The sequence below is a fragment of the Stigmatopora nigra genome, chromosome 4, assembly GCF_051989575.1.
Source record: "Stigmatopora nigra isolate UIUO_SnigA chromosome 4, RoL_Snig_1.1, whole genome shotgun sequence".
Lineage (NCBI taxonomy): Eukaryota > Metazoa > Chordata > Actinopteri > Syngnathiformes > Syngnathidae > Stigmatopora > Stigmatopora nigra.
In genome coordinates, this window is record NC_135511.1 from 5,494,637 (window position 1) to 5,515,597 (window position 20,961).

Here is a 20,961-nt window from a genome sequence, read left to right on the forward strand (position 1 = left end):
CCATTCTTCACTTGTGCTGTGTCAGTAAATATTTATTGCCCTTCCTTTTCCTCTCAACTCCCACTTGTATGTGCGGGTGATTTTGCATGTCGAACATACACAGTGGCGAGTCACTGCCTGACTTTGACAAAGACACTCACCTATTTCCCCTGCTCGCCCCAATCAGTCTCCCCACCATGGCACTCTATATTCACTTCCTCTCACTCTCCCTTACCGTGCATGTGCCGATAAGGGGTGAAAGGAAAGAGAGGAGGAAGTTGTTGCCCTTTTCTCCTGAGGCCTCCCTCCCTCGTACAGCCTCAGCCAAAGTTCACGCTGGTGGTAGGGGCAACTCCGAGAGTAAATGCATGTGACCTCAACGCCCACACAAACACACTCGCTGGATGTCCCGGGGGATCTCGTGGCATCGTGCTCGAAAGGGCTTCCTTCCTGCGGTTAAGACAAAGGAAGCCGGGGACCGTCAGGGGACACGGCTTTGCCGCTTCAAAGCCACAGGAAGCTTTGCTGTTGTCTCTTCCTGTGGAGGGTGTTGGAGTGTGGGGGGACAGGCGCCTGTGTTTTCACAGCCAGGGATGAGTGTGTTTGGATGTAAGTGGATGACACGGGTTGCGCAGCGGCGCTGGAGTAGACCGCGCACACAATTTTGGCCTACTCACTCACATTTAAACTCGTAAATGCAATTGAGCCCAAATGAATCACCCCACTAGTGAAGTGTCGTGTCAACGTTGGCCCTTGTCCACCTAAATGGAGTTGTTTTGTGGAGGGTAGGGATGCTCTATCTTGGCAGCAGAGGAAAAAAAATGTTTTTGTTCCAGATCCTTCTACGTTTGGGGTGTTTTCATACATCAACTGAGAAGATATCATTTTGTTGTCAATAGGATTTCTATCAGTATATTCAAGACATTGATGATTTGCATTAAACTGTGGGTGCTCTTAAGCAAGCTGGCGTGCCTTCTGAATATAATTTACAAAATAGGACTTTGGCACATGAATTGACATGTTTCGGATCGACTGAAGGCAAATAATTTTCATTGGCTCTCCCATTAAAAATGGATTGGCTCTCAGTGGCGTCAATGGCAGCCAATAAATTAAAAAGTGCGACATAACTAAGCATATTATATCCATTTCTTAACAATGGTACACGTTTTCAAATCGTGACAAGATGCAGAAAAGAGGCTAAAGGTTGAATTGATACAAAAATATCTGCAGATTTTAAGGTTTTGCTGATCGAAAGGGAGGCCACCTTTTTCATTTTCATCCCAACTGAAAGAATCTTGCCCTAATTCAATAATGCAATGCCTTTTTATATGGAACTGTGTAGAAAAACGTCAATAAAATACAAAAAAAAACCTCACACAGCAGTTAATGAAAAAGAATTGTTGGCCAGATATTATTAGTTCTAAGAAATGTGCAGCCTATTTAATTAATTTGTCTTTCACATGAATGTCATTATTACTAAATGTCGTATCTTGTAATGAATGATAGGCTACCATTGACGGCAACAGACGTCTAAGTCATTTACCATTTATTCATGATCCAGAAGAGGCTGTCTGCAGATAATCGCTGCCATATTCTCAATTCAAATGAATTGGATGTCTGCCACTGCCAATGGAACTTTTAAAATGAAAATGTAGACACATGCATGCACCAACCCTCAAGTTACAAAACTTGGTTCATTTTTACCCGATTTCCAGTTTAAATCCCTGGAGACAACATTGCAACTTAACCATGTCCCGGAGTCTATTATCCTCTATTGATTTATGGTGACAAAATCCTTAGCTTCAGTCAGGGCTTTATGTTTGTTTTTCCAGCCTGTGCCACTTATCTTTGCAGAGTTTGTGATTTTCAATGTGTTCAAGCCAGGGTGTGTGTGTGTGTGTTTATCCTCTCTTCCAATGTTGGTTGGTGTGCAAAGATTTATGGGGTTGTTAGTGCATGTGTTGTCGAAGCTTCCGGTGTGCAGACGCATGCATGTTTGTTTATTTGGTGTCTGTTTGCTCTTGCCGCTTGCCTCGTACTCCCTGGCAGCGACAGGACAGTTAATCAATCAAATATTTAAGCTGTGCTTCAGTGCTCCACGGGTAGTCCGACATTATCTGTGGCACTTGGCAATCCACAGTCCTGCATATGTTGAGTCCAGCGTATGGTTACGGGGTTCTTTTCTCAATGCCGTCATTCCTCTGTGCATTCTTTTTCCCCTCTTGTCATTTTTTTTCTTATGTTATTTTTCTGCTTTCTATTTACACGTGTGCTGTGTTTATAATTGTGGCTTTTCTATTGGTTTTCTGACAGTAAACAAGGCCCCTTAAGGAGCTACTGTCTTTATCCCATCTTTGCCTACCCATCTGCATTCTTTCTAGGGATGATACTGCCTGTCTCCCTAAGGGGGTTTTCATTGTGGAATCTTTTCCCCCCGCCTAATTATCTATGGGCTTTCATTGTCTCTGACACATATTATCAAAGGCCTAAATATAATTGTCTTTTATTTTTGCTGGTGTTTGCATGTAGTAAAGGGCATCATAGTGAGAAGTGGATTTTTTTTTCTGCAAAGTGCACACTAATGGACTACCAATTGAATCCACAAACATTTTCATTTCGATTAATCGGTTAGAGACATTATTGACATAATAGCACAAAATTGTACAAAGCCCTTTTTTCAGCCTCTGAATAGAAAATATTGTCTTTAGACAATTGTTCCTAGGCTTGCCCAGTCAAAATGGCATGTGTAGGGCAAGTGATTTTTTTTCTTTGTTAATTTTGCCACTGGTGAATTCATGGGGCACTTCCTGTTATTTGGGGGAATTATCTGAATCACTCTAAAGAGATAAATGAATTAGAAATATGTTGATCTCAACAGCGGCCAATCGTAATTAGAGTAGAAAGAACCCCTCGACTTACATTACTGTAAACTTCGAGAACTTTCTGTTTCCCACAATTTTAGAAAAGCTGGATATAGCAGATTTTTGCTATGCAGGGGGTCAGAGATCTGTAATGTTTCCGTCTCTATGGCAACTAAGACCTCTTCAGAGACCCCAGGAAAAGAACTGGTTTTACGTGGGAGTTGCAGAGGGGAAAAGAATTCATAGGTCACCCAAAGTTTGAGTGGATGCAGGGAGGGGCTAAAACTTAGTCATCTCCAATGGTGACTCAGCTGTGCTTTCATGGATCTGAAGATTGTAAATGCGATGTGCTGTTCCAATGATATTGATAGAAGAGTGAGAAAGGGAACTCTGCTAGAAAAAAAAAATATATATATATATATGTATATATATTCAAAAGTACCAAGTGTTGGTTAAAAGAGTCAATCAGACTGGCGTTAAACATTTAGGGTCCAGTAGACAGACATCTAAGTTTCCACTTTTGCTTCAGAGAAAAATAAATGCCCTGTTTGAGGTATGCGCAACCAAATAGTTTTATAGTCATATTTCCAGTTCAAATCTTTCTGTTTCTCTTTGTTTTCATTCCTGTCTTTTCCCCTTATCTGTTCGGACTCATCTACAATCAACCCCACTGTGGCCAACCCCCTCCTGAACTTTACTCTGCATATCCAGATGCTTTCACATTACAGAATAGGCCATCAGAGTATTCCTTCAACATCTCCGCATTGGTTTTAGCTTACCATGTATGCATGTTGGTGTTCTATTTGTCCCTCTGATTCAAGAAACCACAGCTGATATGTTTTCTTTATAAAGCATATGTTTACATAGTGGCTGTTTCACATTCCGGATAACTCACGTTATTACATTTATTGGATGATCTCCCATAAAGAGAGACTGGACATCAATTACTCTGTTTCCATTACCGACTGTATTTCATCAATTTTTGAACCAGTTTATCCTCACAGGGGTTGTAAGGGGGTGCTGGAGTCTATCCCAGCTGACTTAGCGGGGGACACCCTGGATTGGTGCACAGACAATCGTAGAGCACAAGGAGACAGACAACCATACACGCTCACACTCATACCTAGGGTATATTTAGAGTGTCCAATCAGCCTACCATGCATGTCCATAGAATGTGGGAGGAAACCTGAGTACCCGGAGTAAACCCACGCAGATCCAGCGAGAACATGCAATCAAGACATATGGTACTGACCTGGATTTGAACCCAGGTCCCCCACTGTGAGGCCGTCGGGCTGCCCTACCTCCTGTATTTCTCCCAAAAAAAAGAAACACAGAAATATCCTAATAAAAGTTGTTATGTTTTAATGGGGAGGTTTTTCGGATGTGTTTCCATGTCAGAAAAGCCTGATGAAAATTGAAATACAAATAGAAACCTTTTTAAAGGATATGCCACATCGCACGATCACTTCTTCACACAACTTATTTTGGGAGTCCATCATACTTCAGTAAAACCTTGCAGTGTAAATCATTTATTCATTCATTTTCTGAACCACTTATACTTATACTTCACACAGGAGGACCGATTTGGGATCAAACCCACAACCCCAGAACTGTGAGGCCGCTGCGCTAACCATTTCCCGCCGGGCCATCTGTGAAAATGCATTCAAAGTGTATATATCTTGTGATAGAAGCGTGAGGTCTTAGCTATGCATGCTTAAATCTCTATTGATCTACATATTTCGCAGCAGGATCATTCTAAGCCAAACATGACTTTTGTAGTCATCCAAGATAGAAAGCAAAATATTGACTACATGCCATAATATCTGGGCTTATTTTATACGGTGGCATTTTCACATTTCCAAACCAGAATTCAAATGCTGCACATTTCACATCCCTGACTAAATGTATGGAGTTAGAGATTGTTAACCTATTGTTGTAAGCCCTGTTCTCCTTTCTTCGCTATTTTATCTTAATGTGAAGCACATTGAAAAGGCTCGCTCCCAAGGTCTGGCTCCAGTACTCCTTGGGGTGGGTCCAGCGGTGCGGGAAGTCTATTGTGGTACGGTAACAAGTCCTTTGTGTGACATTTTCCTTGGCATGACATTCAGAGGGGAATAGGAAGATGGTCCTGTAGACGCCACTTTCTGTGACATGTGAAGGGAAAAGGTATTAAGAATGGGAGCCAGGGTATTTGAACGTGCACACAGAAGGACATTTGCACAGTATGTGACAAGGACACACTATATTGGACCAGCTCTTTCATATTTCAGTGTAGTATTACTATATACATCTGCTTGAGTTTATATTCACCATTTCCAATAGTTGTAGCAATGTATGGGGTGGTAGTTGGAATACATTCTCATTTCATCTTATCTCAATATCTCCGCTTGATCCTCACTAGGGTCAATCAAAATAGCTGTATCCATGAAAGTTATATTGCCAGAGTGCCAATTTGTCTTTTGACAAACTGTGAATTGTGTCAAATTGTCTTTTTTGTCTTCTCTGCTCTTCTTTGCAGATGAATCACAGAGAAACCGAAGTAAAGAACAAAATCTGTGCTGTGGCTCTGACGGATTCAGCTCACAGCATGTGGCTGCAGGATACCAGTAAAAGCACACAGGACTGGCTGCAGCAGGTGAAATATGTGCACTCATATACGTTCATTTTGCTTGCACGTTCGTACATATTTGAGAAGAAGGATAAGAGGTTGGCGGCACTTGCATATGCGGGTTTGTATTAGCTTCATTTTAGCAACTGCCGCTTCTGCTGTGACCTCTGCATCACATGCAGTCTCTGACCTCCCTCAGTATGCACATACAGATGAGACCTAGCCTTGACCAGAGCTGCTCGGCAACAAGGGATGTCACAATAACGGAAGACACATACACACACTTTTATTTTTAAGCATCCCACTTTTTAGATCCCATGTTTTTAGGGGAATTTGTGCAGCACATGGTGATTTGAATAGTTGGGATTCAAGGTTGTGCTGACCTCGTCTTGCATTTCCTATTTTTGATCCTTCCAAGGGATGCACGCTACAGAGCATAATTAGGATTTTAAACGATTTTCTATTTACGCTGATTACCCAGAACAATAGAACTAAAATCACCTCCTTTTTCCACAAGGAGAAATGAGATAGACAAAATTAAATTTATTGTACTCATCAAACCATTAAGTCTAATTCCAAGGTTACATTTGTGGCATTTCACTTGATAACATAAAATATAAAATTGGAGTCAATAGCACATTTATTAATGTCAAACTACTTTTTGAGACCAAGAAGCTGAATTTGTTTAATATTATAGTACAGAGGTCTCAAATTTAATGTATCCAGAAGCCACTGGAGACAAGGTAGGTGTGTGCCACATAGAATATTACACAATAAAGGTATTGTAAAAGTACAAGCAATGCTATATTTTTAATCTTTATAAACAACTGTTGAAAACGTAAACAATTCTTCAGAACTTGAAGAATATTTCAAATTCCCGTTGCGAAATGCCACGATTCCACATATGCCTTTCCAAATCAAGTTAAGCAATAATGTCTTTCATTCACTTTATCATTGTTTCTAAAAAATTGAAAAGAGTAATGATTTTCTGCCTTGACTATTGTCATCAATGGCAGCCAATGGTTTACCAGTACCTGGCCATTGCAAAGCATTAAAAATAATGTTTTCTGTTCATTTTACCATCATTCCACACAATGTTTATACCACACACATTAATAAACGAACGTAAAAGTAGCACACCCTTCACAGGTACATCGTATTAACAACCCCAACACAGTTGGACCTTCCACATGAATAGTGTTTGCATTGCTCACTGTGATCAACACACTGGTAGTGCAGCACAGATGGTTTCACACCACTGAGTGAAGCTTGCAGTGACCCTTGATAATGCTCGAGGTGGTGTATAAATATGGGTGCCCACAGCAGTGGGTGCATGTGAGGTCGGGGCACCCCAGCAGTATACTGTTCTGTTCTTCTCGGACAGAGATAATTCCCTCCTTCTAAGGTCGGAGAGGTCTCTACTTGGTGAGGAAGGAGAGGGGAGTAAAAAGAAGGCGATGGGATTTAGAGATCAGCACCCGCTGGGTTGGGTTGTATGGACCAAATGGTTCAGATGAGGGGCAAATGACGTCATTGCAAAGAGAGACAAAACACCATCTAAAGGAGAGTGAATTCCATAGAGAGGATGCAAACAAAAGTTGGAGATGTAAAGATTCTTGCGCCTAGCGGTAGAAATACAATAAACAATCCCTTCAAATCCATTAATGCTCCAACTGGAAAGGACAAAAGGATAGTAAGGGAAATCTGAGCAGTCCAAGTATGCTGATGAGCTCGATGCAATGAAGATATGTGAAGAAAGATGTATGTCATGTTACTTTATGTGAGAGAGAAAGGGAAATATGAATGATGGTGTACAGCTGGCAGCCTGTCACAGTCTCCAAGGTGTCTCCTGTCACAGTGCTGGCCTGCTGTCACACTCTAGTGGCCCGCCTAGAGCTTATATGAATGCACACAAACACAAAAAGTACACAATGATCATGAATAAACCATCTTAATCCGTAGAGAGTGAGCGTAGACGGTGAAAATGGCTTGGACAAGACAACTTTCTGAGAAGTTAAGTTGCTAGTTGACAGCTGTTTTAAGGGTTTGGAGGCTTTACTACACTTATTTTCTATCACCCACTATGGTGTGCTTTCCAAGAGACCAAATCGATAGAATGGGGGCAGCATGCACACACATTATGTACTCGCTACACGATTTTGTTTATCTCTAGGTTCAAATCAATACAACACTGTGTGATGTGATTCATTAGCAAGATAATTCTTTTACCTAATTGTTTAGTCACTAACTTTATTGTTAACATGTCAACATTGTCAATTCAAAGATGAATCAATTTTTATGCAGTCCTCATGCTTTTGTTTAAATATCCAGGTAGAATACAAAAAGGTACATTGTGTAAAAGTCTTCTGATGCCAAAGAATTTAGAACAATGCTGATTTGCCGACTCTGACTTGACACAATGATGCTGTTTGTTTAGAAGGCATACATTGTCATTTATAACTGTCTCAAATGTCTCGCCAGAAATGCAATGTGTATGTATGCATATATGCACTACTGCCTTAACAAATCTTTCAATAACTGACCTTGCTTACTTTAATGGTGATGGTCAAGGTGAAGAAAGACGATTCCTTTGAAAGGCCACTCCATGGCCCAGCTGACATCTACCTCCAGACATGCTGAATGGATTAAACGAGATACAATGAGACACTTGATGAAGCTGTCAAGTAGCTCCGCTGCTTCTGTGCGGGTCAGCAATGTCCTGCAAGCTAGAGACTGGAAAAAAACTTTCAAAATCATAATCTTCTCATAAAGCAATAAGGGCTTTCTTACATTTGGTCCAGTTAAAATTCATATTTATTTCACTGTGTCAGATTGCAGCAAATCTCAAAAGCCTATTGCTTTTATCTTAAAAACAGCAATTTCTGTACACCTCCCAATGGAATTCCCGTATGTGTTGTTGATATTTGCAGAGGATTTATGTATACAGGGCAGATGTTTCATCATAATCACCTCTGCCTCTGTTTCTATATTTGACTCTAAGCTTCAATTAAATGTATCATTTGTGCAACAAAAAAAGAAACGCTGCACACGTCAAACAGTCAGTAACAGAAAATATTTGTTTTAACACAGCGCCTCTCAACAACAGCTGGGTTAGGTTAGCCTTCAGCTCTCTTCTCAGTTAGCATTTTAATATTCGTACAGAAAAACAAAAACACATGAATAAACAAATAGAATTCATGGTTAGGGGCATTATGGACTGTTTGCCATGTTTGAGTATTTGGGGAGCTCGAATGGGAGATGGTTCATAAATTTGTCAGTCACGGCTTTGGGAGTCAAGGTCAGTGAGTGCAAAAATGCAAAATAGCCTTTATGTTTCTTCTCAAGACCCCCCACAATTCAATGAGTGACCCACACTCACAGCAGTAGACACACGAGTAGACACACAAGTTGTTGCACAACGTTGTAATGGGCCAGGGTGAAAGTAAACAAGAGTAGATAAGCAGTGATTCAGAAGGACGCCAGCTGCACATTGTAATCTCTTTACATGTTCTCTTTCTTCTATTGAACTTTTATCTTATCAGGTGAACGTCTTCTCCAAGCATTCCTTCTCAGCCGCCCTCTTTCCCTTTCTGCCGTCACCCTGCTTCAACGCACACGCGAACACGCACTCTTTAACAAGGCAAAACACACTTTGATAAGTTGCCCTCTCACTGAAAAGAAAAAAGAAAAAAAACTCCCGGACCATTGAACAAATATTTGTTGTTCGGTATAACATTAGTATAGCTAATCCTATATACAGAGCCAAGTTTACAGCCTTCTCAATAACTTGGACTTATGACAGTTTTAAACCTGTGCAGGGAACAAAAAAATCCTCCTTTTGTACGGGTTGTCTCTCTGCTCAACAGACTGCAAATTTGTCTGATTTCATTGCTCTGGTGTATTTTTAATTATTATATTGTGATTATCATTTGGCCATGAACTTCTATAGACTTCCATTTATTCATTTTCTGTTCCGATTATCCTCACAAGGGTAGCAGAGACTGATGTAGCCTATCCCAGCTGACTTTGGGCACCAGGCGGGGGACGCCCTGAATTGGTGGCCATTCAATCACAGGGCACAGAGAGATAGAAAACCATTCATGCTGAAACTCATACCTACGGGCAATATAGTGTTCAACCAGCCTACCTTGCATGTTTTTGGTATGTGGGAGGAAGGTGGAGTAACCAGAAAAATTCCATGTTTGAGGACCGACCAGGGATCGAACCCTTGACCCCAAAACTGTGAACCCAATGCGCTAACTATGAGCAGCCTTTCTATAGACTTTTTTATGAAACAATGAGCTCAGTTTGCTCGTTCTTTGCATTTCCATTATTCCAAATCACCAATTCAATTATGACATGACTACTGCATTTGCATAGGTTTGTATGACACGATGATACTTTCTGACCGACCAATTAACCAAATTCAGTTTATGTCACTGCAATTTCAACTAAATATTTCTTAGGGTTTTAACGAAACATCGATCTGGATCGATATGTCGGTCACAAGCCCATATAGTCATTTGTTATATCTGCAAATATATGATTCTCCAAAGAACTTATTTTCATAATTACATAAAACTATATTGGGCTGATCTATTGAAATTCATCAAAACACAAAACCTTGATCAATAGCCTTATCTTTAAGATATGCTATTTTGTTAAGAAATGTTTTTTAATTCAAATGTTTAACAAAATTCCACACCGTCAAAATTGCTTTTTATTTCTTATTGCTTTTGGTGATGTGCAATTTACTGTGTTAAATATTTACATATGATATTAATTTTATCAGAAACCTGATTCAATTTCAAATTGAATCGTCAAAGAGTTTGTAATAGAGACAAATATTGTCTGTGTCCAAAAATTCTTTTTTGTATTGAAGCATCATTAAATTGGTCAATTGCACCACCAGTTCTACTCTAGCCCATTAATTTAGGAGAGAGAACTTTGGCATTATTGTGGTTTGCAACTGCATTTGATAAGAAAGAACTGAGCCATGTAGCAGATGGTTTTCTATATGTTAGATTTGACCAAGTAGGGGGAAGTCAATGCAATCCGAAGAGCGCCAAAGTAAATAAAGAGGTTCATTCCTTTTTCTGACAGTGGTGCTGTCAACCACTTGGGGGGTTTGAGAGGACAGCATGTGTTTGCAGGGGGTTATGGGTCATCAAACTGAGCAAACCCCTCCCCTAATTCACCCACTGATCCACCATGGTACAGGACCTCAGTTTTTCCACCACAAACAGCAAGATGTCCAAGCAACATGTCAGAGAGCTTTTAATTGCGTGCTGCTGTCTTTTTCTCGCACTCATCCCCCTTCCTTCACCCTCCTCTCCTACTGCTACCCCCCTTTCCAGCATTCCTTTGTTTTCTTGCATCTCCATTTTCTCCTCCACCTTCATCTTTGTACACATTTTGTATTCTTTGTCATAACCCAATTTGCATCAAGTCGATGGTTTTTAAAAAATATTTTTTTTAAAGAGGAACGACCCTGAATCCGAAAACTAGGATGATCCATAGAGAATATCAGCCATTTTTCTTGCCGTAGTTTTTTTTTTTTAAATCCCAGAAAAAATCCTAAGACATATAAAGTATTTGCTGGTTGTACAGGTTAAAATGATGAACTCCTCTAAATTAAAAAAGGGTGGAGCATGGACGTGATATCTAGGTTGGCCAGTGTCTTCACAGGGGATTTGTCGATCAACAAACCCATTACTGATCGGATGTAGTGGCTGGTGACGCCGTCGGAAATTGAACCATTTCCTATTCTCTTATTTTGCATCGCAGGCCCGCGTGTGTACCAAGAGAGGGTAGGGGGCATTTGCTTTGCCGCGCAAATTCCATAGAAAATGAATTGAACACGAGCGATGTCGACTCCTGTGTATCTCTTAAATATCAGACAATTCACCATTATATCTATAAGAGCCTTCTGGAGGGAGCCAAAAGTACAATATGACCCGCATCAAAAGACAAATTTGAAACCCCCATTGCTCTATGCCTCTACGATTGGAGTTTGATAATGACTGTGCAAATGTGGACGTCAATGAGAAATCACTTATTCGATCCATGAGTTAATTTACTCGGTGTCTCACCTTAGGTTTTTGGTTTTTTTCTTTTTTTCCTTTGTCCTGTAGCGCTGCTGTAACTGGGTCTCAAGTTCCGAACCTTTGGACACACCACTGGACTCTATGCTGACGGACTGCCCACGTGTCTCTGCAGGTACCAATTCTAAATGAAGGAAAATCAACTGATCTCAGATCACTGTGTCAGGTTGTCTTTGAATGCAAATCAGAAGTGTTCTTTCACCTACGCTATTCTAATGTCCTGTTTAACTCAATTTCTATTTCTGTCGTTTTTGTTGCACCCCCTTTCCTTCTTTCATTCTTTTTCGTCATCCATTCTCACGGATGCATCTCTTAATCTGCCCCTGTGGTGTTTGGCTTCCTGTCCCTGTGTCCTCTCTCTGATGCACTGATCTTAATGATGTCACAGCCATCATAAGAATGTGTCCTTAATGTAGGATTAGGGATGAAAGATGTAATCCACAACATGGGCTATGATAAGAGATGGTGATTGCAACTGTTGTTGGAACTGACATACATCCTGGTGTACATGCAAGAGGGCACATGACTGGTATTTTTAGGTTTACACTAAACAAAAATAATGTATATATATTCATTCCTTTTTTGAACTGCTTATCCTCACAAGGGTAGTGGGGGTGCTAGAGCCCATCTCATTTCATTCCATATTTTTTCATGTACCCTCTGAAAAAAAGAATATTTTAACACAATCAAGTCATTCAGCTCCTGGAAGAAGTTTTAACTTAGTTAAGTCGCTCTGAAATTTTTTCCATTACAGAAGGGATGGATTTATGGACTCGCTATATCTACTATACGTGTATGGAGTACACAAGTGGTTCGCCAGAAAATGTTTGGCTTCGTGTTAGGACATTGTGCTTTATTCCCTTCTTATCCCTTTTCTGAGATGCTTGTGAAAGTATAGGTCATTTTTCACATGCTCCCCATGTCAGTGAATAGTTCTCTAACATTGCTATCTCATCTCGGCCACTAAAGCACCATGTTCCACATGGAGCCGTGTGGGTGGTACATTTCGACATCTAATGGTGAGTCAGCAACTTCAAATGTCAGCTAGCCTTTGATATTAAACCTTTACCGTATTTCATGTTCAAATGTCACTTTGGCTCTTGGGCTTAAGTTAGTTTGAAAAAATAGTAGCCTTTTGAGTCCAGATACCTCACTTTTTCAAGCATGGCATGAATCGTACAGCCGTAACAGTAAACCCTTTGACACCACGTCTATCTGTTTGTGTACGCTATTGACTTGCGCTTTATTGACTTTAACCGAGCTGAAAAGATTCCAAGCACAAGCCTGTTAACAAAGCTGCCAGCTCAGCTTGTCTCTGGTCTTTTGGTAGCAGCTTCTGATGTCAAAGGTTGACTCGGCCTTCTTTGTGTCCTTGGCAGCCTGGCAGGTTCACAGGCAGCGGCAATTGTAGCCAGAGTCACAGCAGAACAGCAGAGGTGACGAGGTTGAGAGAACGCTGTCAGGGCACCGTGGCCCGGCACTTTCAATCGACAAGTATAGTGCTCTCAGCAATCACCAGTCAGGTTGCTATGCTATGGGTATTGGTAGTGTTTACACTATGTATTTCTTTTAGCTACAGAAAACAGCACCCAGTCTTTATTGGAATACTTAAACACCCACCTGTTTTCACAGGCAGTCTGTAATACAGTAGTTTCCAGAAATCTGTATGTATAGGTAGTCAACTAGAGAATGTATAGCTTTAAAGTTTAAAAAAAATTATGCATATAAACCTACCTGTTTTTTTTTTGTTTTAGTTTTTATATTGCACATACAGGAGATAAAAACGTTTGATTAGAAATCACTAAATTCTAATTTCCTTCACCAACAAATAAAATGGAGCAATGCTTTGCTTTACAAAAAGAAAAACACAAGGTTTGAGGAAATTAATAGATGAATTTACTGGAGTTGAAAGCCATTAAACGATCACCTCTTTTCTCACATCTTAATACCTTTTGACCTTGGAACAATTTGAATGTGAGCCAAATGTGAGCTATATTCACGAAATGGGTATTATCTGACTGAATTTACTCACGGATGAAAGACAGAGTTATAAGGCAAAACAATTTTCACACATTGACTCTATGATTTGAATGTCAAGTACAAATTCCAATTTATCTCACCTAAACATGGCAAAGAGCTACGGAAGTTACAGTTGTTAAAAACAATCATTTGAAAATAAACTAACAAGTGCACTTATATCCTCAAAACAATCATTTGAAAATAAACTAACAAGTGCGATTATATTCTCATATTTCTGACAAATATCAGTGACCAAATGCTAGCGGGTTAATGTAGCCAATGTGGTGAATAAGTATGATTGGTGGTCAAGATCGGTTATATTTTTGGTGATTTACCGATCACCCAAAATGTATGAAATCACCACCTCTGATGCCTACACCAATACCGAAGAAAAAAAATCCGCAAAATCATAAATTGTATTTTTATTTTTTGGTGAGGCAGCAGAGACAATGGCACTGACTGAAATTCCTAAGAGAGTTTTAAGCGGAAACGGTTTGAGAGACACATATTTGGACTGTCCACATTGGGATCCTTTCTTCTTTTTCTTAAACACTTGCATTATGCTGGACATCTCCCCTCCTCCACATCCATCCTACCTCCATGTGTGCCTTCGTGATGATAGGATGAGTGTGTTCTCAATATTCCGAGACGTTTGCCTCAAAGAAAGGAAGTTTATCCATTCATGCTTGTCATCTGTAAAGAAGTCTTTGTACATTGACATGGAAACTCGAATTTACTCGTGAGTTAGTAAGGTTTCCATTTCTTATGTAAATCCATTACAATTTCGACTCAACTCCTTCATACTTGAATGAAAGTATTTATTTGCAGTTTATTATCATATATGCTGTATTGCAAAACCATTTGTTTTCCATTAAGTTGTCTTGAAGGGAGCACCCAACCTACAGCCCATGCGTTCTTGCCTTTATGCAAATTAAATGGAATTTAGTATTCCTGCTGCTGAGATGACGTTAGAATCAGTTGGAAAATAGGATGGAGTTAGGTAAGCTATTCCAAGACTGTCACTTTGAGACAGGAGAAAGACTTGGGCATGCTCGGGAGGGGGAGGCATTTGACGATGGATGAATAGAGTGGGAAACGCCCCGATTTTCTATATTGAGCTTTGTTGTTATCAATGCTCTGCATACTAACTTGTTTCTAGTGAAACTGTGCTTTGGTTCTGAGAAAAATAATGTGAATAGAGGATGCTCAGAAATACACACACATACACACACTTCCTGTTGGGCGATTACTCATTGTCCAAGCTGATTATTAATTACAAAGGCTGAGCGTTCTGTAGGTAAACACTGATTAATGGCTAACAAAAGTCAGTTAATGTCTTACCTGCACTTTAATTAACAGATGTATGCTGTTACAAGCAACTTAACATGGTGTAGTAATTAAACCAAACGAGGTTCGGTAAGGCACCGCATTTGTTATGTTTTTTTTATTTTGTTTGTTTGTTTTTTTTAATAAATGTTTTATTTATTTATGTTTTATCCAGCCTGACATATTTGAGGACATTGATATATGTTTTTCAGATCCCATAAATATGTTAAATTTGTTTTGAAAAACCTAACTTTCGGAATTTAATTATTTACACCCAAATACAGTAAATCTTTGTTTCACTTAAAGTTTTACTCTACCCTGCACCTCCCTTATCCATGCACTGTTGGCCACGAAACATCTTTTCCCTGCCGGGACCCCGACTATACACACACAAACACACGCAAGCTGATGTGATGTTTGATGACTTACTCCAAGAGGAAAGTCGGGCTCACTCAAATTAACCTCAACCACCTCCAACATCTGTGTTTTTTCAGCTTGGTAACATGGAAGTCCGCTTAATGCCCTCAGTAGGCCATCTCATATTTTCACAAATGTGTCTCACTGTTTTCATAGCTCAACCACGACACATTGCCATGTGTAACAGGAAATAGACAGGTAAACTCTGGTGACCCGGACACTAACCTTTGGCCCAGATTCCCATTGACCGTTTCGGGCTTTGGTTTGGGTCTCCATTGTTATAGGATTTCCTATTTAACCGGTTTGGTTTTGAAATTATCTCCCTAAACTCAGAGTATAGTTTACCAGATACAGATTCTTGAAATAAATAAAAATGTTTTATGTATTAAATAAATGATGATTAGTGTTGAACCCAAGCTAAGAAATGTGCAAACTTTTTCCAAGCATCGTCAGAGCATTTTACCTGTTATTGACCCCTGGTTTGTTATACTGTTGTTGGTGCAAAGTTTGAGTTGGGAAGAATCTTACATGACTGCTCTGTAGGCACACACGAGAATGTCCACCATCCAGCTTCAGGTCACACTTTTATTCCATGGTGACAAGGCAATCTAATCTATCATGTAGGTTGGCTTTCACATTGCGACATTTCCTTTGAATCAAACACTTGACCACTCTGATGGAATTCTTTGATTCTTTTCTCCACCACTGTCCCTGTTTATTGATTAAGTTCAGTGCTTTGATTTGTGCCTAACCCGTATCTTCCTTTACTGCATTAGGATTATCAAAGATATGCTGTCATGGTCAATAGACAAGCCCCTCTCTACATGACCAAGGCAAGGGTGCTCCCATTTATTTGTCTTAGCAGACAAATGGAGCCGATGAAGTGTGATCAATATGTCAAGTTAATTAATGTTCAGACAGCTCAAAGCTGCATTGAAGATCAGTTTTTTTTTCTTTATGATGCAATATAGTTGTCACCATATGGTGTAGAGGTTCACTTGCCTGACTTCAGTGCGGGCAGTTGCAGGCTCGATTCCCACTGGTGGAAGTATGATTGTGAGAGCAGATTGTCATCTGTCTTTTTGTGTGCCCTATGTACGACTGGCGACCAGTCGAGAGTTTAGTTTGCCTTTAGCCCAAAATCGCCTTGGATAGGCTCCTGCCAACCCTTCCGAGGATGCGTGGTATTGAAGATGAATGAATGATTACAATATAGTTTGGGAGAAATGAGAAAAGTGTATTCTAAAAATGAAAATGAAAATCAGACATAGGCATTGTCGTCATCATTGACTTGACAAAAAGCCTAGTAGTCATCATACCCTCAGCAGCGTATGACGAAATTGTATAGTGCTTCTCCACAAGAAGCACTAACTAGAATCCATTAGGAGTAAAGTACTTTTAGTAGGAGACGGGCTATTCAAGTTATTATTTTATGAATAGTTGAAACATACAGTGTTATATAGTCAAGAGCAGATGTCAGCCTGTCCTTCATGAAATATGACTTAGTCTCAATTAAAAAGATCAACAAACAAATCTTATTAACTACCATAAGATTAATCTTACATTCATGAGTTAATCTGTGCAGTATGTTTATGTTGCATATGCTCACAAAGATTATGACAATATGAGATCATTAATGCCTTCACAACATTGTCCAAAGTGATTATGTTAAATATTATAGAAGTATGACTGCAGAGTTCAATGTGCATTCTTATGTTCGCTTCTGAATTCTTTTCATTATCCAAGATGATTTCCATACTGCTGTCCTTTCTTTTAATATAACCATCACTTAATGGGTAGAAAAGCAACATGGATGCAAAATTGAAGAAAGCCGAGTGTGTATAAATGAAAGTTCAACAAGGTTCAATGAAACACTTATATAATTTGCTGCAATATAGTGAGGTTTTATAATCTCATTATCATCTTAGTGCCAGATTTGCCCATGAGGATTGTTCTGTATTCACTTTTATTAGCTCCTTAAGATTTGTCCATTTGTCCTTCCATAGCCGCCCCTCAGCCAATCACTGGGGCACAATCTCCAGTAATTACCCCTCTCTTTTCTGATTTTTTTTCCTTTCATGTTTTTCTTTCCACTTGGTGTACTTAGTACTTCATTTATTTTCCGCCAAAAGGAAAAGGGCAAACAATTTACGCAATACTTGCGATTAAATATTTATTTTCTTTATGAAGCCTTTGTCCCCAATGTATATCTGGCGGGTTGTATAAAACGGTTTACAAGATAAACCAAACTGTTCTTATTTAACCATTTCAAGTTGTCTATTTTTTTTATTCTGCAAAGTCATTCAAAGCTATTTTTAAAAGTTTATTTGTTTTTATTTTACTAATGAATGTTGGTCTGGCTTTTATATCGCTCTGAGTTGGCAGTGGGTCAGATGATGAATCTCACATACTGGTTACTGTAAAGAAGGCCGCGAATCCCCAAGCCTCTTAGCTGCTGTGGGTAGTGTCCATCCCTGGTCACACAGAGGGCATCCCCAGATTAGTGCTTCATGGACATGGATCTCATTTGCCCATATGGCCTTTTCTCATTGAGTTGATATAGGCTGTAATCCGCCCAGCCTTTACCCCTGACCTAAACATGTGGCAAACTACTTAGGAGAAAAATGCACAGCCCTTCCAACACATTTGATGGCTGCTCTAAGAAGATGATTGTAAAGAAAGTGGATTCTGTTGCGTTTATTCTTGTTCATCTTTGTTTTCAAATGTCTCAGCTATTTATGCCAATTTATTCAGCCCAGTTAGATGTCATTATTACCTTTCGACTTCAGTTGACTTTAGATTTGTTTTAAATTCTAGATAGTTTAACCAATTAAGTTTATTCTAAAATAAGCAGCAAACCATTACTCTTGTAAGACACCAGATATTTAAAAAGGTTTCCTCTTGATTTGGGTGGAATGAAATCAAGCACCTACTTGGGCCTTTTTTGGTGCTCGTATGTTGAGGTACCACTGTACTGAACATCTATTATTAATGTTTCTCTGTAATTTTTATGAAACACTGCAGTACCTCAAAAACAGATCATTTGAAATGCTTGAAATATTATATATTTTTAAACAGGTACTTTATATCGCTTTAACATCTCTAAGCAAACAGGATGCCATTCAGATCATGACGACAAAGCACTTTGAAAAATGAAAAGCTAATTAAAAAATTTAACTGTTAAAGCTCAACATTTTAAGCAAACTGACTTCAGTTAACCAGTTTGCATGTAAACACATTGTCCACACACAAATGAGCTCAACATCCTGGCTACCTAGCCAGCTGTCAATGTGCTCTTTGGATACATAGAGACTAAGACTAAGGCTAAGTTCACACATCTTATCATTTTTTTATTGAGTTTACTAAGAAACATAAGTATAGCTCACACACCTAATCATGAGAGTTACTTCAACTTGATAAAATGAGTTAGAAATACTTTAAATAACAAATAATTGATTAGAACTTTAAAATTCAATTTGGTTACATAAAAATCCTTGGTTAACATAATAATACACATTTTTGTGTGTTTTTTGTGTGCTTTTCGCTGCCTCAATGTGCCTTTTCCTGTCAAAAAAAAGAAAACTTCACACCACATTTTAATGCGCAATTGGCTGAATGCAGGTGTGACTAGTGAAATACATATAATCCTACTTTAGCCTATGTAAAGGGTTCCCCGTAGTTGCCACCATAAGGTGAATTTAGTTAATGGGATCAAGTAGATTAGTGCAGAGAGAAGCTAATCTATTGAGTAATCACATGAGAGTGTCACTGTAAATGCCTGTAAATTCCTGATGCCACCACTGCCGCATCACGTTTAAGACTACCCACACTTCCGTGTTGAGAGTGATTGATCTTGGTTTTTTTTGCATTAAGTTAGATGCCCAAACTGTTTTTTATTCCTTTGACCGCAACCAGTCAGAAGGGATTGCCTGTGTCAGATGAGCCTTTGCAACAAATCAATTTTATTAATTAATTCAGTTTTTATTGTGAATTATCCCAAAAGATAATGTGATTATTCAATCATTCAAAACTGCCTTAAGTCATTATATTTAGCATTAGATTACAATAATTGTTTTAATAAATCTTTTTTGACTGAGAAAAGTTATCTTATTTAGTCAGAAGCTTGTTTATAAAAGTTCCAGTGTATTTAAGTGGTGGTTTTGAGTTAAAGCTGTACCCTTGCTTTATCCCATGTGCCGCATGCTGACAGATAAAACTTTATTAGCCAGCCATCCCCTTGACAAGATACAAACAGTCCGCAAAAACCAATGTGTGCTCGTATGAGAAAAGCGTTGCAATTAGAGAATGATTTTTCCCCTCTCCCTTTACTGAATGCAACACACAGTCGAGAAGGGCAAGCAATAAGGTAGCTTGTTTGTGGTCTTGGAAGCAGCAATTATAAAGTGCTTGGAGAGTTGTTGTGCTTCTGGTGCTTGTTGTGACTGTGAGTAATGACAGAGGTTGTGCTGTTGTCTCACTGAAATCTTTGGCTCCTAATCCTCAAGCGTTGTCTCTGCCTCCTCCCGATGTGTTTATCCAACAGCATCCCTCCGACCATCAACGGCCTGTCACCGTTTTAGACAGCCCATGGCTAACCTATGACCTGTGTCTGCTGACTACTCTGAAAATAGTCCACTAAGTCTCTGGCAATTTGGCAATAGATGTATCTTAATGAGCAGTTCTTAACTAAATGCAGTTTCTTGCTAGAAAGAAGCATTCATGATAATACATGTTCACAAAGTAATGTCCAGAAGCCATTTCCCCTTATATAGCTCTAAGTTAACCTAAATATTAAGAACAACTATTATTCAAACAAATTAATCTAATGTTAATAAATGTCATATTCTGCTTCAATGCTCCATGTTTGTTTAAACATTCAATCAAAAGTGTGTGTGACACCTCATTGACATCTCAAAGTGAATCCTGAAAATAGGAATTTCGCTCTTCCATCAAATGTGGTCTCCTCTTACCTCCGTTCCTCCCACTTAATGCTGTTCAGCCAGTATGTCGCCAATTGCAGGGCTCACTTGTCAACGTGTACTCTCACACAAACGCCTTGTGTACACAGATATCGGTATGTGCATGGGTATGCTCAGCAACAGGCTCTCCATATGTAGACTTACAGATACACCCGCACTGATACAGCTGCGCTCACACGTTGAACAAAACGGTCTCCAAGCTTGGACCAAGTGGCAAGTAATCCAAGTTGCTCTTCCATACTGGGGACTCATGTTAAGTATTAGTTAGTTTCAACAACACACACAAAATACAAGAAAAAAGGCCTGAATGTTCTGATAAGCACTATACTTTTGGCACAATTGACAAAGAGTTTCAAAGGTCAACTGTACTGGTGGAACATTAGACATCTGAATTCTGTACTGTTTGTCAATGGGTTTGTTGTGTAGTGTCCTGTGACTCTACTGATTGAACTTAACTACAAAATGAATGAATCAGATTGTTTGCATTGCGCATTGCATGCACAGCGGGGAAACTGCAATTTGTCAGGTTTTTTTTGGATGGACTGATGAATTGAGATATGATTAGACAGTATTCATCTTGAGAAGGGGAAAAAAACCTAAACAAATGAAAATAGATTGCCAGAAAAGAAGCTTGTCTTGCACTTTGCGTTGTGAACACTTCACAAGTG

The 20,961-nt window shown here is 39.3% G+C and overlaps 1 protein-coding gene across 1 annotated transcript in view; it reads left to right on the plus strand.

The window, feature by feature from the left end:
* Positions 1-20,961, plus strand: part of LOC144195846 (cotranscriptional regulator ARB2A homolog) — a 124,548-nt gene that overhangs the window by 77,461 nt on the left and 26,126 nt on the right. Inside the window, exons 9-10 of the mRNA XM_077715700.1 lie at positions 5,359-5,475; positions 11,583-11,667. Coding sequence (XP_077571826.1) covers positions 5,359-5,475; positions 11,583-11,667 — 202 coding nt within the window. The remainder of the gene's footprint in view (positions 1-5,358; positions 5,476-11,582; positions 11,668-20,961) is intronic.